The sequence below is a fragment of the Vanessa tameamea genome, chromosome Z (genome assembly GCF_037043105.1).
Source record: "Vanessa tameamea isolate UH-Manoa-2023 chromosome Z, ilVanTame1 primary haplotype, whole genome shotgun sequence".
NCBI classification, from domain to species: domain Eukaryota; kingdom Metazoa; phylum Arthropoda; class Insecta; order Lepidoptera; family Nymphalidae; genus Vanessa; species Vanessa tameamea.
Genome location: NC_087341.1, coordinates 12535933 through 12552301, shown reverse-complemented (window position 1 = coordinate 12552301; position 16369 = coordinate 12535933). Strand labels below are relative to the sequence as shown.

The 16369-nt window shown below is 34.1% G+C and overlaps 1 protein-coding gene across 1 annotated transcript in view; it reads left to right on the top strand.

The window, feature by feature from the left end:
* Nucleotides 1–15796, top strand: part of LOC113401435 (intermembrane lipid transfer protein VPS13B) — a 47060-nt gene extending 31264 nt beyond the window's left edge. The window contains exons 59-86 of the mRNA XM_064220301.1: nucleotides 24–154; nucleotides 1665–1819; nucleotides 2648–2773; nucleotides 2974–3082; nucleotides 3402–3578; nucleotides 3768–3923; nucleotides 4240–4341; nucleotides 4601–4689; nucleotides 5071–5263; nucleotides 5717–5872; nucleotides 6219–6372; nucleotides 6522–6664; nucleotides 6951–7028; nucleotides 7107–7161; nucleotides 7923–8011; nucleotides 8101–8230; nucleotides 8570–8671; nucleotides 8992–9146; nucleotides 9454–9688; nucleotides 10144–10367; nucleotides 10481–10616; nucleotides 11162–11369; nucleotides 11552–11622; nucleotides 11718–11905; nucleotides 12382–12543; nucleotides 13455–13550; nucleotides 14575–14694; nucleotides 15147–15796. Coding sequence (XP_064076371.1) covers nucleotides 24–154; nucleotides 1665–1819; nucleotides 2648–2773; nucleotides 2974–3082; nucleotides 3402–3578; nucleotides 3768–3923; nucleotides 4240–4341; nucleotides 4601–4689; nucleotides 5071–5263; nucleotides 5717–5872; nucleotides 6219–6372; nucleotides 6522–6664; nucleotides 6951–7028; nucleotides 7107–7161; nucleotides 7923–8011; nucleotides 8101–8230; nucleotides 8570–8671; nucleotides 8992–9146; nucleotides 9454–9688; nucleotides 10144–10367; nucleotides 10481–10616; nucleotides 11162–11369; nucleotides 11552–11622; nucleotides 11718–11905; nucleotides 12382–12543; nucleotides 13455–13550; nucleotides 14575–14694; nucleotides 15147–15320 — 3914 coding nt within the window. The 3' untranslated portion in view covers nucleotides 15321–15796. The remainder of the gene's footprint in view (nucleotides 1–23; nucleotides 155–1664; nucleotides 1820–2647; nucleotides 2774–2973; nucleotides 3083–3401; nucleotides 3579–3767; nucleotides 3924–4239; nucleotides 4342–4600; nucleotides 4690–5070; nucleotides 5264–5716; nucleotides 5873–6218; nucleotides 6373–6521; nucleotides 6665–6950; nucleotides 7029–7106; nucleotides 7162–7922; nucleotides 8012–8100; nucleotides 8231–8569; nucleotides 8672–8991; nucleotides 9147–9453; nucleotides 9689–10143; nucleotides 10368–10480; nucleotides 10617–11161; nucleotides 11370–11551; nucleotides 11623–11717; nucleotides 11906–12381; nucleotides 12544–13454; nucleotides 13551–14574; nucleotides 14695–15146) is intronic.
* The last annotated feature ends 573 nt before the right edge of the window (nucleotides 15797–16369 follow it).

The window sequence follows — 16369 nt, the reverse complement described above, 5'->3', positions numbered from 1 at the left end:
TATTATTTTTTTCGCATTAAAAGTTCCATGTGAAGAGAGGGCGGAGTACATGTCGGTGTGGTGCCGAGTGACCCCTGTCAAATACGACGGTGGTATTGTCTCGTCGTTCTGGCCGTTCTACATGATACGTTCACATCTCCCTCTAAACATTGATGTAAGTTGTGACGAACTATTACCGCTATACAAGTATATACATTGTTTAACTACATAGTCGATAGAATGAAAGTAATTATATTATTCGTGAACAGTGTACTCCTTAGCATGACTTAGATAAATAATGATGATGTGCTGTGATGATGGACCATATCAAAATAGTTAGGACATGTAGACAGATTTTTAATGGAATTATAGGATAGAACGAGAAGTAAGGTAGCTTTACTTTGAATAGTTTGTTAAATGACGATTCGAAAGTGCTTGTAAGAGCCTACTCGAATAAAGTATATTTTGATTTTGTGCATGGAGCTATCGGACTTGATATTAAAAATATATATCGGACCCCTGACCTTGCCATAATAAATATATCATTTATTATAAAGAAAACTTCTTATAATAGGCTATTTGACTGCTTTTTAAAATCCATTTTATATTATTGAGTAGAGGTCAAGGAACCCAGTAAAAGTTGTTTTTTTTTTATTTTAGTACATATTTGTTGAAAAATATCAAATAAAAAATTCCATATTTAATTAGCGCGCGAAAACGCTACTTTGACAATATGGCGCTACAATGGGGTCGGTGACGTCACTTGCCTGTATTGTAATCTGTGGCACATATAATCCACATAACGAAAGAAACGAGGTTAACAAGCAAGTGACGTCATCATATACCCGACCAATCGGGAGCGTTTTGTGTCACGTGACAAACGTTTAAAAAAATGCATGTTTATACTCATAATTGATTACAATAATTGACACTTTATTTTTCGCATCGTCAAATAGCCTATTAATGAAAGTTCAGTTATGGAAAGAATACGATTGTACGTGGCTGCTTTGAATGGTAAATATTTTTTTTGCTAAACTATACGTTATAATATATATAACCTTAGATATAATTGAAACGATATATAATTAATATATAAATATTTTTTATATCGAGCCAAAATAGCCCAGTGGTTAGAACGCATGCATTTTAACCGATAATTGCGTGTAACCGATAATTACCCAGGCAAGCACCACTGAATTGTCATGTGCTTAATTTGTGTTTATAATTCATCTCGTACTCGACGGTGAAGGAAAACATCGTGAGAAAACCTGCATGTGTCTAATTTCAACGAGATTCTGCCACATGTGTATCCACCAAACAGCATTGGAGCAGCGTGGTAGAATATGCTCCAAACCTTCTCCTCAAAGGGAGAGGAGGCCTTAGCCCAGCAGTGGGAAATTTACAGGCTGTTGTTATAGATCTAGATAGAATGTCGCATTACCAAAATGCTAAAATAAACGGGCCTTCTTTATTATCTTGGTGTGTGTGACAGCTTGTCACTCGCCAATCGTCATACTACTTTACTAGTGTTCGTGTACTTAGGGGCCAACTGTTGGCCATTATTTATTTCGATGCGTCACGTTTGACAGTCTATCATATCATAAAAGTAATCATAGTATAAGTAACAAAATACCTGTTATTATATTTGTAAGTGAGCACGCATTACAGTAGAGATTGTTTCATAGGTACGGATATCATCGGGGGAGAGTCTTGTGCCATCCGCACCTGTGACATATAATTATCCGCTCACCGTACATAAGGCGGAAGGTCGTGGTGCCATAACTCACCTCATGGCTCCAGGAACTACTTCTATAAGACACAAACTCACTTTCCAGTACAGGTAAACGACCTACCATTACCTACTTCTTTTAATAAAACAAGAATACCTTAAATGCACCACAACCATCATTCAAATTAACTAAACTATATTAAAATATTGGTGCATTGGCGAAGTGTATATTTTCAATACATTGGTTTTAATAGATAGACAGAAAGACACACCTGTACTTTGTAATAATTATTAATTTCAGTTATCTTTTTTATTTATATTAATTAAAAGTTTATTTATTATGTAGTTGCTTATAACACACGATGTTATGGTAGAGAGGGTCCCTCTGATACGTGTATGTATTATGCGCACTAGGGAGATCCAACCTTAAGTATGCTTTGTAAAATGTGGTAAAGATAAACATTTTTTGTTTGTTTTTAATAGATAATAGTCGTCGATTTTTTTAATGAATATAATGAATGTTCTCATTTACCCCTCCACTTAAGCTTTAAGCTTGAGCTAGGAGTGGGGACGATAATACCCCAAGGGGTCAGGATCGAACCTGCGACTTTTTACTCAGCTCGTAAGCTATCACATAAGACATGAAATCCTAAATCTCACCTTATCCATGCTATGTTATAAAATATGTAGTGTGATAAAAAACGATATCAAGTTTCAAAATATAAATCATTTGATGTCTGGATTATATAACGTACTCCTACTCCTATTCCCGTCTAAGGACGACCTATCCTATCGTGAGCGTTTTAAACTTCGCCTGAAACAATTTCTTGAAAACCCAGTTGCGCTGATAAAACAACAACGTTCAAACTGCTTGCCTCCTACTTATTAGTACTATTTTATTGGATGAATAACATCAGATTTTATATATAATTCGTCCAGGGACATCGACTGTCCTGTTACGCGTGAAGCGGTATTCTTACATTATGGCATGACTGAGAGGTCCGTTTTTGACAAACGGGACACCCTAAATCATATTGACGACGTCATAAACATGATAAACCAGTGGTGAGTAATATGTAATCAATGCTACGTTAGTAGTTTTTCTTTTAATATAGACTTGTTTTGATTTAATGGCTAATAATGAAGTGAACGCACATATGATCTTGTAATTCACTAGGCTATAATAAAGAACACTTATATTACATTTTGCTTACATAGATGTCCTTTTAAACTGCTACATATAAAATATTTTACTTATGACTTAGGTTGGAAAATTCTCGAGAAGCATGTAAAAAGTGGCCGTACTCAATAGTAACCAATCATTGGCGTGGTGTTTGGGAACCAGCATACTTACAACCACGATGTGACGTCAATGTAAGTGCGAACACTATTTCAATAAAAGTAGTTATATGTATTTTCTTATAAATATTTACTCGTTTCTTGTTTTTACTTTTATAATTTACAAACTGTAGACATAAAATATTTATTATTGATCTTTTCAATTAATTAAACAGACGCGACAATTAGCTATACACATACATCACTAAACGATCGATATTTTAATAAACTCAGTGTTACATCTCTTTTATATCAGTTTATTCAATCGTTCTTTTTTTAAAAGTGTGTTAATGTTTCGTCTTATTTGTGAAAATTATTTTTTAAATTATGATAATTACAACATATCTTACGACAGATACGATACGAAGCAATTCGATTAGGCAGTGGCTGTTCACTAGAACTGATTGTGAGCCCCATTGTGTTGCTCGCGAACGCTTCTCCAATATTGTTAACACTACGCGGCCACGACGGAGCACCCATGTGCCGACTGGATCCAGGGGTTGTGATTGCTCCTCCCACCGCAATATTACAGGTTTTTAATTTAATGATTTACGTAAAAAAATATGAATATAATATTTTCTTAATATTTTTTAATAAACAAAATAAGTTGAAATATTTAATATGTATTGAATTGAAAAAGATAGAGGAAGAATGATGTTCGAATTATTTTTAGTACAGATAAAATTACACAGATATGTTATAAAATATTTTTTTTATACAGAAACCTTTCTTCATGTCAGTGGAGATAGGTCGAGAAATATTCGTGAGTGGCAAACTGGAATTCTGCCAAGAAGAGCTTGGTCGATACGGACAACCTGGGCCGGGGCAAATTGCATTTGAAAAGCCGGCCACGTTTGCTGTGCAATGTAACGAGAAGGTAACACAGTTATTAAGAGGAGAAAGAAAAATATTTTATACAGCGAAGTACACCTAATAGATTATATTTTTGACTATAGATACAGTTATTTACACCATTAGCCGCTTCTAATTTGGAAGACAGTAAAAAAATATGGATCATTAGTTCATGAGATTACACATAGACGCGACACATATACGATCAAATAAATGGTATCTCTTTATAATGTTAGAATAGATTAAACTACCACCAAAGTACACGTTTCTTTTTATACAACTATAATTATAAATAAAAAACCTATTTATAATTTTGATTTATAAACCTTTTCTTGATATAGGTGGCACTCGTAACAATGTATCACGAAATAAAGGACGACATGAATATCGTCGGGATAACATCCACCTACGTCCTAATTAACTGGCTAACTACTGATATTTTGGTAAGTTAACAAATATACTACGAATATCTTTGCTAACGTAATTTGACATCCTAATACAACTCAAAGTACTCGTCTTTTAAGCAATTTCAACTTACGCAAAATACCAAGAACGAACATTTTTTTATTCGTAAATAGAACATAATTAGAACCTCAACGGCTCTCAAGAAATGGTTTACTATTAGGCAGCTGCTGCGTTGTTTTTTTGTTATAAAATACTTTATGTATTCCCTCATCTCATATTAATTTATTTCTCTGACAGATATCGGCGTTAGCCGTCCCGAACGAAATGGAGAATGCGGTTCTGCGACCTAAAGTATTTAAAATTGTTGCACCGGCGAAGAGAGATAGGTAACAATTTTTAAATTAAATTGATATCGTTCAGTTATAACTTAACTTAAGATGCAAGTGACGAATAGAGATAAACGAAACTTAAAAACTAGGTATAAAATATATCTTAGTGAATCAGCAGTTACTGAGATTACTTTTGCTCGTTATAAACTGATTTGTACAAAATAGTGATGTCACAAGGTATTGCATCTCCAACGAAAAAATGGATTCCGTGACTTTTGTCTCTGTGTATTAAATTAACACCTCAACGATTCACTAATTTTAAATTTCCTTAGTTCATAAAAATATTGTTAAGTTTATTATTCTGAACAATGTCCACACCTTCGATCTTCATTCGATATAAGGATTATTAGGCATTTAATAAAAAAAAAAAAATTCCAGTCTAAAAGGAAGTCCCCTGAGTCGTTTCTGGATGAGCGGTCGCTGGCGAGGGGGCGAGGCGGATGAATTACGAGCGTTCCTTTGCGTCGCTTTTCCCACTAAAATCTATCAAGCAAACACCCCGGTACCTTTACGGCTAGGGATGGCGCCAGTTCGAAGATCGTTTGGTTTAAAGGACAAAAACGGTCGATCCGTGAGTTTTACTTAATATCTCATTGACATGTAATTACCATTAAAGACAATTAACATTAAAGAACCACAGTTGCGATATACCGATGGGAATTATCCCATACAAAAATGTCTACACGGTAACACCCACCTCTTGAAACACCTTTGTGAAAAGTGAGATACCTGCAATAAGATATTTAGCATGTAACTTTATCTGTGATTCGTAAATTTCCAATTTCTTTCTATTTTATTTCAATTAAATACTGGGCTGACACAATATTAATGTTAGCCATCAGGATTATAACCATTTACATGCGATGTCGTAGTTTTTAATTAAGAAATTTTACGACAAATATAAATAATATCTTTCATCAAAGACAATAATTTACCATCAAATACAAATTCTATAGGTTTGTTATATAACGTAGTCGATAAGAAACAACTAGAATCTATACTAAATAAAATTATTATGTTTAAGGTGCCAATAGTAGTGACGCAGTTGCGGCACGAAGCACGATGGATTGTGGCTTTTTCAGAAGATCGATGTCCACAATTTGTGGTGCACAACCACACAAAAACGATCATTGCCATCGCGCAACCTGCTGAAAATGAAGACGGCACAAACCCAATGAAGGTCCGATTCGCTTAATATTGTTTACATTTAACTTGTCCTATTCGACAAGCCTAATATATCCTCTTTGCTGTCACATGAAATATATATGTATGTTTTAAGCTTAGTGAGTGTGTACAACAGAAGCATAATAACAAATTTTATTTCATAGAAAACTGTATCTATACCCGAGTTATTTTAATTCATAAAATATGCGCCTACTTTACGCAGTTTGTGGTATTGGTTGCTTTATTTTTGGAGTCGTAGTGTAAGGTTATATTAATCTATGAGCTTCCTTTCTAATAATACCAATATCTAACGCAACGGCAATTATTGCAGATATTATGTATGTATTTACTTCTGTTACCAGCCGGCACAAGACTGTTTAGGCGTGCAGTGGTGGTGCGTAGTAGAATCGAACACTGTCATGCACTACTCGACGCCCGCGTACTGCGCACGTTATCCGCCGCCGGAGCAAGCGGGACGCGCACCAACTCCTATTATAATCATTGGAGTCAGCAGAGGTAACTGACGCACAAAAAAAAAAAACAATTAATACAAATTATACAATATAAATTTAATTTAATTATGATCGTTTAAGTACATGCCTAAGTGAATTGAAAGCGAATTAATGGTTAACAAAACATTTGTTTTATAATAAATATTTTAACAGGTGAAGGGATTTTCGAATGGAGCCAACCGATCGCGGTGACAAATGGAGAGCAGCTTTTACATCTCTCTGGCGGCGTTACGATGAAAATGCGTGTGCGCACACAACCACATTCTACACCCTTAGAATTGCAGGACGTGGACCAAGTATGCTTTTAACATTAACCATAGCGACTAGCGTGGACTTTGACCACGGAAAGTTAAAAATATATAATACAGCGGCTTAGCGCGACATACGAATAGTAGTGAATTATGATGTACCCGACTTTGAACTCCATTTGTTGAATATCATTAAGATAGTAGGGTTAGCCTTATCGTTGTAGTCAAGAGTCCGCCGCAAATTTCAACAAAAAATGTTGTCTGTGCCTTTTTTTGTATTGTTATAGTTAACTTGTAAAATATTTCCTTAATAACATTTGTTTATTTGTAACAGAATGACATATCAGCGAGTGACATCAGACGCAGGCTCGGCAAATATTCCGCAGAGAGCCAGTCGAAACAGACACAAGAAGTAAGTTAAAATATCATTTCGAATCACTATATCGAACTTATTGGATAATTGTACATTATACTTTTATAATTGTTACAGACACAAGAAACAACAAAAGTTGAATTCCAACGAGTGGGACCGAATTATTTTAAAAGTAAGTCAAACTTTTAATAATATTTTTTATTTAAAATTATGGTCTTGATAATTCTTATTATTATATGAGGTCTGTGGTAATAAGCGCGTGAAATAATGGAAATACTTTACTTAATACTTTCGTTACTAAATAACAATCAAAAAGGTAGTCTATCTATCGATTTATAATATTAAGTATAATGTTGTTATGACTACCTCGTTGGTCTAAGATATATGGCCGCAGATCCCGAGGTCCTAGGCTGGAAGCCCAGGCCAGGCCGATCAAAACTTTTTGGGTTTTTCTATAGAAAAATCCTTAGTAACAGCCCGGAGTCTGGAATTTAGAAGTATATATTTGTAACTTGTAATTCCGTGCCTCGGAAAGCACGTGAAGCTGTTGGTCCTGCGTCTTAAGTTAGTCCGGTTGTATCGTATTTATCGTCCCATCGGATTATGACACTGAGGGGCTAGAGAGCGAACGTTTGTTTGCGCACACACTTGAGCACTATAATAGGGCCTGCGTAGTTGTCTGTGGGTATTACGGTTAGAGCATAGCGACTGTTGCTATTATCAAATTAAATCAATTCAAAAAAATATAAATCAGTATTGTGCACCTGTGCAATAGCATAATACTCCATAGTACTGATGTATCGACTGCAACGTTTATCAAACTCTCTAACCGTAATAGCCCCCTGGTCTTTGATTTGGCGCCGTGCTCGAAATCGGTCGGGACGACATTATTGTCAGTATTAATAGCATAGAATAATTTATATCAATTTCTAGACAAATCATCAAGAGGCACGACCGATGTGAATAAAGACAATGCGGCCAGTACATCTGCTGAAGAATCCAAACCATCGACTTCTAAACAAGTATTTTTTTTATATTAAAAAATATATTTAAATATTACGAATATAATAAAAAATATAATTCTATTAAATAAATATCTTTAAAATTTTAGGTTCAACCAGAGTACGGACGCAGGAAAAGCGACTTAGCAAGGGATTCGACGATGACGACGGCTAGTACGATCGGAGCCGATGACTCGTCTCAGATGAAACGCTCCGAGTCGGTGCACGAAGACATCCCACGTAAGTTGACATAAAATAATTTCCCTATAATACAAAAACATTAACGGCTAATGTTAACTTATAATGTTTGTGTGGCAGATGGTCTAGTTAACTGATGATTTATTTGATATAATTGATTTGACATTCGAAAGACGAGTCTTCATCTTTACAATTATTTAACTAATCACCGTCAAAAAAAGATAATTTATCCGTAATTTGTAGTCAAGTTAGTTTCTTTTTAGATTTAGTACTCATTGAAATATTAATTCAATAAAAATCCGATCTTTTATACTTAAAGGCTGATTTTTATTCAATAATATTTATTATGAAAACATAAGGACGAGATAATATAATTCACAGAGGCGTATCAAAACGAGTTAATCAGCGATTCGACAGTGGCCCGTAAAGATTCCTCCGATTTTTCTGAAACATCATATCTCTTGGAAGGTGTCTCCCAAAAAGGTTTTTCTTTAGTTTATGTTTTTTTTTTGCGTATAATTTATTATTATTTCATTGACTTATTTTTTTTTTTTGGTATATTTATTTTATTTCATGTAATGAAAATAAATTGGCAATATTTATTTAATAATATTTTACAATGGCAATATGCCGTTGTAAACTAGTTTTAAATATCTTTAATTATAAAATCTATTTAATATTTTATTACAACAATATTTTAGAGTATATCGTTTTTTTTTTCAGAATAAACTATATTATGTATTTTGCATGTTATGTTAAAATATTAGCTTAAAGATAGACTAGACTAAGATATTTTTGTTTAGATTGGTTGGATAGTAGCAAACTATGGTCGGAAAAGGAGCGATTCCGATGTGTTATTGACAACGTGATAGTGTCCGTGGGCGCCTCCTCCGATTCGATACCTTTACTCGCTCTCCACCTGCAGCGACTGGCGTTGATCGTGCAGGCTGATACTAGGGTAAGATTGAAAAGCATATATGATGTACCGTAGTTTCTAGCACATTAAAACGTTTTAATATACATTTCGATTTTAGTATTGGTCAATGCAAATGTTCTAATTTTACTTTATTTTATAATTTTACAGGAAGTTTACGATATATACACAATACGTTAAGAGGTGTGACATTAATTGTATGCTTTTTTCAAGCCGTTTGTGCGAGTGTGAGATTTGCCATAGTTAGAGTATTTACATTCATATTTCACCATGGGACGACTGCTAGTTTGTTATAACAATTAAATTAAAAAATATACTTTTTTCAATACAGATGATAAAAACCACGGTCGCAATAGCCGACATCCAGCTAGATAACGCTCAATATGACACTGAGCAATATGATTTTGCTGTTGTTGCCACTACGCGGTGCGAAGCTTATCCATTGGAACCCTGGCCTGCGCTATGGGGGATGTTCAATGACAGAATCCCTAGTCGTGCCGCCAAGGCCAGACTATTGATAAAGACATGCCATGACCGGTGGACCGTGGCCAATCGAAACTATCAAGGTGAAAATATATTTTAATTTTTCCTTAGTTTGGTACCTATACTGTCTTCCTGGTCGATTTTTGACCAAAGCAAACATCTACGAAGTACATATAAAAAATACATACAATGGCATGAGCGTATCTGAATAAGTTTGTAATACTATATTTATTTTGTCGGTGACGTCATCGGTGTATACGTGTATTGTCGTGAAGGTTGTAAATTAAATATTATGAATTGTCGTACGTCCAGAATAACTTATAAGTAAAACATTTAATATTAATATTGCTTAATAACACCTCATGGATTTTTCCAATTAATATTTGTCTACGACTAATTAATATGTCAATTATTATTATTTCTTAAGTGATAACATTAACGTAGGCTTTTGCAGTTCAAAGCCAAACTATGTAGGTTCGTCGTTTGTCATCATGGTATATTTTATACATTACAACAACGAAACCATTCTTCCCAACAGAAATAACTGAAGTAGAAGTTCTGCTGGGTCCTATGGGTCTCTACATAGAGGACGAATACGTCGCTGCGGCGCTTGAACTCTACCACTTAGCTGTGCCACCATCCTCAAAGATACAAACGTCCGAGTCGTTAGCCATTGCTGAAATTTACACGTTACAGCGTCCGCTTATATTGAGGAAGTTAATTATTCATCCTCTCAACATAACTTTGACCCTACATACTGCGGTAACTAAAATTTATGTTTTTATTTGTGTCAATTAGTGCAATTATAGTTTCAATAATTTTATTTCTTAATAAATTAACCTTGTTAAGTAATTTTGTATCTATTATCGTCACAGGTACGTATGTACATAGCACTTGATGAAAGTCCATTACGTCTCAGCGCCTTTCAAATCAACGATGCGATGACGTCATTTGAAGGATTGAAACATGCACTCACAGTTCATTACTTATCAGCGGCTATACTTGGTGCAGGTAGGTGGAAGAAAATAAACCGCTTACTAAAGTTTATTAACTTTAATTTTTAAATATCAATATATATGCTTACGTCAAATATCACTTATTAAATACAATACATAGTAATTATTACGAGGCTTTTCTTTGCTTTTAATCTTTTATGCTTCAATTGTGGTTTTTCTAGGTAGGGCTTTGTGCAAGCTTATCTGGGTATGGACCACCCACTTATCAAATATTCTTCCATCACACATCTATACTTAATATTGTTGTGTGTGTGTGTTCGGTTTGAAGTGTGAGTGAGCCATTACTACAGGATAAATGGGTATAACATATTAGGTCCCAAAAGTTGGTGGCACATTGACGATGTAAGGTATGATTAACATTTTTTCCAGCACTAATATCTGTGGGAGGTGGTGACCACTAACCATACGGTGGACCATTCGCCCGTCTACGCCTATCTATACCATAAAAAAATACTTGTGCGGTATTGTGGCGTCTATTTATCTGAGTACAGCCAATAAATAAATTGATATATTTAAAAAGATACAAATGTTCATTTTCAGGGTGGGTGGTAGGTGGTCTTGAGCTATTAGGTGCTCCAGGTGCGCTAGCTAGCCGAGTTGGAAACGCTGGTGGTGGCGTCAAAGGTGTTGCTTCAGCCGCTGCTGGAGCCCTGTTGCGTTCGCTAAGCTCAGCGGCTGGGTCGCTCGCAAGGAATCTGGATTTGCTCGCTGGAGATGAAGATCATGCTAAAAGAGCTGCTGCTGCTAGGTACATAAAGAAAATCTTGCTTTTTATGTAGTAGCTTGTAGTCGTATACCTCATACTTCCACTGATTATTCCGGTCACAATTTATTCATTGCGTAGAACAAAGTAGTTTTTAAATCAGCTGATCTATGATAAAAATGTATCGCATTCACAAATTTCTATTACAATAATACATTTTTTCATAGGAGACGACCACCGCCCAACCTAATGGCAGGTCTGGTTACTGGCATCACCAACTTTGCTATAAACATTCTTGGTAAGAAAACATATTTTTTCTTGATATAATAATATATATCCAAACTACTTTCTTTCAAATTCGTTATAAATAACTCACATTCATATCGCGAACAGGTGCAGTGGGTGGTATAGCCCACCACCCGCTCGTAGGTGTAGCGGTAGGTGAGAGCGAAAGCGGTGCGGCAGCATTACGACGCGGTCTAGTTGGTGCTATCACGAAACCTCTGAGCGCCACCGCAGATTTAGTTGCTTTTGCTGGACATGGACTACTTTCTCAGACAGGCTGGGACCCCGTACCTCAGGTAATTAAACATATTTTGGTCGTCTCATTACAGTAAACAAAGTTCTAATATGTAGTATACAAATACGTGACCTTGGTCAAAATCAAAATTAAGAAGATAATGCATATTATACAATTTTTCTTAATAAATAGTATCGCAGTGATATTACTCGTAGTAAGGATGGCGGAGTCGTTGCCACCGAAGTTGCCAACTTGACTTTTATATTTCATTATAAAGCAAGCAATGTATCTCAATGTATCACACCGGATGGAATACTGAGCGTCACAATAATTGACCGTGAACGAGTATGATACATTGATACATTTATCAACAGCTGTAATATTTTAGAAAAATTGGTTGAATCTCTGCGGGCAGCTTTTGTATTAATGATTTACTCACTGTAGGCGCCTCCGAGAATACCATCCGGTTTTTTCCTTATTATATCATAAATAAATTATTCTGGAACCTTCTTCATAAAATATCTTCCATGTCTACAGCCCCGGGCTACCACCACTTTTGGTATGGAAAAAGGTACCTTACCCAGTGGGTGGCGACGTGACTGCGTGCGATATGGCTTCCGTTATGCAGACCTGGGTGTTATCTCCGGCTTCAAGGCGCTGATCGATGACACTGTCTATCAGCTAATTATAACGCGAAAGGTATGGTACACAATAGATACGTGCAGAAACATAACATTACCTATTTACTTAGTGGGGTTTGTGCAAGCCCGTCTGGGTAGGGAACACGATTTCATCACATTTTCAAAGCAGCAATAATTAGTATAGTCGTGTTTCGGTTTGCAGATTGACGAACCAATAAAAAAAAAATTAAACATTAAAGGCTTATAGAACGTATGGAAACCCTTTCATTCTTCCTAAAATTATTAGCGTTATTTAAAAAAATGTATAAAATAGAACACTATTATTTAGTCCGGAGGAGTGATAGGTAGAGTTAAAAATTTCTATACCCGTCGAGTTATACAGGGCTTTACTCACAAGTGTTAAGGAATTATTTCCATACTTAGAATATATATTAAAAAAAAATATATATTAATTTAAAGTTATGTTGCAGAAGGACCTTTATTGATCCAAACATATTTATATTACTTGCCTGCCAAGCCGTTTGTTGAAGATAACTCGGCAGTGCACCCTAGTGACGGTCTTTTAATCTGTGACAATATGAAAAATATGTAGAATACAAAAAAGGATTTTGATAGTATTTTTCTGGAGCGTTTTTTTTTATGATTTATTTTTATTTATACCCAGCCTGTCAATGTGATATTATGTGTATTTGTTAATGTAATTTGAAAATTTCCGCGCATGTTTCAGCAAAGCTTAACATCCTATTCTTTTTAAAAAATAAATTTATATAATTATACTTATAACATCATATCTAAAAATAAAATGTTGGTTAACTTCCATTTACTGAAACAGCAACGAAATTACAAGAATATATGAAATGACAATAAATTTTAAAGGAAGGAAAAAAGCAGAATGTTCTATAACGTTATCATTAGTTTTATAAATCGAAGTTTGTCTAGAAATATCAGTATTTTAAAAACAATTTTCAGTTCCTCATTATAATCGATCCAGAAACGGAGCGTTTAGTCGAAATGCTGGACTTTAAAAATTGTTCACTTGGACCATATCGAGGACAAATTATTGAGGTAAGATGTTAGATAATTTTTTTTGGAATTTATAGTTAAATCCAAAGACTATATCAGCTTTATAATGAACGAAGATGCCTTATTATTTTTTTCTATTATTATTAATTATATGCCCACTGATTTTTGTGTTTGTGCCATTTTTCTAAATTTTTTTTTATTAGTTTTTATTTTTTGCTCCGTTAATTGCGATTTTATTTGTTATGGTCCCTTTACATTTCCGCAGTTCTGAATAATACTTTCCTTTTCGATCTGTTTATGCACGAGTACCCCTGGTTCTGAGCTTGTATTTTAAAGAGGGCTACATGTGACCTCTGGCAGAAATTTATCAAATTAAAAACTCACCCTCTGACCTTCTCGAGTTTTTCCCCTAAACTGAAACTAAAGAGTCGGGACATGTCTTTGTACACGTTCTGCGTATCGTAGTAGCTATGGTGGGGTTAATATTAAAACTTAATTATACTAGTGTCTTCTACTTCCATCCTACATGAGTAGTAATATAAAATGTGCACCAAACAAATTCAAAATGATGGAATATGACTAATTGCATTTCTCTTCCAGAGTCAAACAGCACGTATCTCGCAAGTAAAATTTAACGATAAACAACGAACCTTTTTAATAAATTGTAAAACTAGTCAATCAAATAATCAACAAAGTCAAATCAATTAGTATTTGGATCCAAACTATATAATTCTGGACTTTAAAATTGTAATTACATTAAAGTTACTATTTGAATTAGGTCATGCTACATTGGCTAATATATTTCGCTGGTCTATTTATTTATATTTAAATGATCGTATAGCCTTTAAACGAAACTAGAATTATTAATTATATTCTCAGTGGCATTTTTCCTAGTTTGATTCAGTAAAGTTTTTCCAATTTGTAAATCGCGATATTTTATTGAATTCAATAAGGTATTCACCACAAACAACTCAATTTTTTTTATCATATTCTTTAAATAAAGATTTTTTTATAATGCATGACATTATAAAAAAATCTAATTTTATAATTTAATCATTTGTTGCAGTTGATTATTGAGCTCCCACCGCGATCTCCAAAAGTTGTAGAACCATGTGAAGAAGAAGAAGAAGTAGAAGAAGTAGAAGAAGTAGAAGAAGAAGAAGAAGAAGAAAACCTCGATGTAGAGGTATGAATAAATCCAATATTTTGTATTTGCATTTAGCTTTCATTAAAATAATATATAATATCTATTAAATGTTAAGCGTTACAAGTTAAAACGCTAATCTTTTGTGTCAAATCAATAAGATTTTTGAAAAAGAAAAATATTTTTGTATGGTCGATAAAAGGCCAAAAGGTATTTAATTTATTCTATTACAATCATAAATATAAATTATTTTTATTAATATACAAATAATATAATATATCACTGCAATGGATTATTTATAGGTAGTCCCTTAAGATATTACTGTTAGGCAAAGGCTGAGCAAATTCAGTACTCATACATCCACAAATTAGGACTCCATCCGACACAAATGCCAGTTACTTCACGATGTTTTGTTAACCGCTTTAAACGCGCTGAACTTACTAGACCATTTTGATTAATATTTTAAACCTAAATTAATAAAGTTCCGCAATCAGGTAAGCGCGGTGGCTATGGCCCGGGTGGCGCGCTACACTGGCACGGAGGATTATGAAAAGAAAGAGGAGCGCGTCATCACACTACTGTGTCTCCCCGGAACTGCGCATGCGCTGCGTGCCACTCTAGACACTGTGCTGCACTCCTCAGTCGACACGCATTTCTGCCTACTGTAAATTTAATGTAGTTAATCAACCTATATAATGAAATTCATATGAATTTGTTGTTGTGGTCAAAGAAATAACAAAATTTTACCATTTATTAAATGTATACTTACGAGTACTCTACTCACCTCGCTGTAAGTTTTTATATCGCTTTCCATGACCAGCACAGAGCGAGGACGCTCAAATTTTTCTAAAATATATACGCGCAGTATTTGCATATTATTTATAACAAATAACTCAAAAAAATAATTATAAAGCAATACAAATATAATTTATAGAATTTTATGTGACAATGTTTCTGCAAATTTAATCAATATTGAAATCACCTGGCAAATTTCCATGTTATGACATATCACAAGAAACGCTTTACCGTCGCGTTCCGTCGTGACATTTGAGTGTCTATCACATGATAGTATGTCTGTGTCACAATATGACGCATAGTTGAAGAATTAAACTAAACACCAGCCCTCAGCGACGACATGAGTACATCCAAATTTACTAACTGAAGGAATACTTGATAATATCATGAATTTTCCTTCATGTTATACTTGAAACTACGCAAACAATATATGATGTCGTTTAAATATTTAAATTAAAAGATTTTTAACTATTATCTACATCTTCAATTACACGCGTTGGTATAAATCAGAATATCATTCCAACCTGATTCAGTGATACAAAGTATTATGTATTTATGTTAATATTATTTTAATAAAGTATTTGTGACAAATACTAGATGAATTTTGTCGATTGCAACAACATTTTGAACTAAAATATTAGTTTTAAAGTGATAATATAACGTTATGTAACAGATACTGCCTATATAAAAACGGTTTTTCAAATCTTAATAACTTTTATAAATGTTTCTGTGGGTTGGAACATTCCTGCTCAATGCGGTCTTATTATACCCTTCACAATGTATTCAAATATTTAAATTAATAATTATTATATTATACATATGATCATATAAACTAAAAATATGCATTCTTGTTTAACTTCAATAAATAATCCCAAGTAATTGAAAGCTACAAGTCGTCTCGCCACGATAGTCATTTAAATTA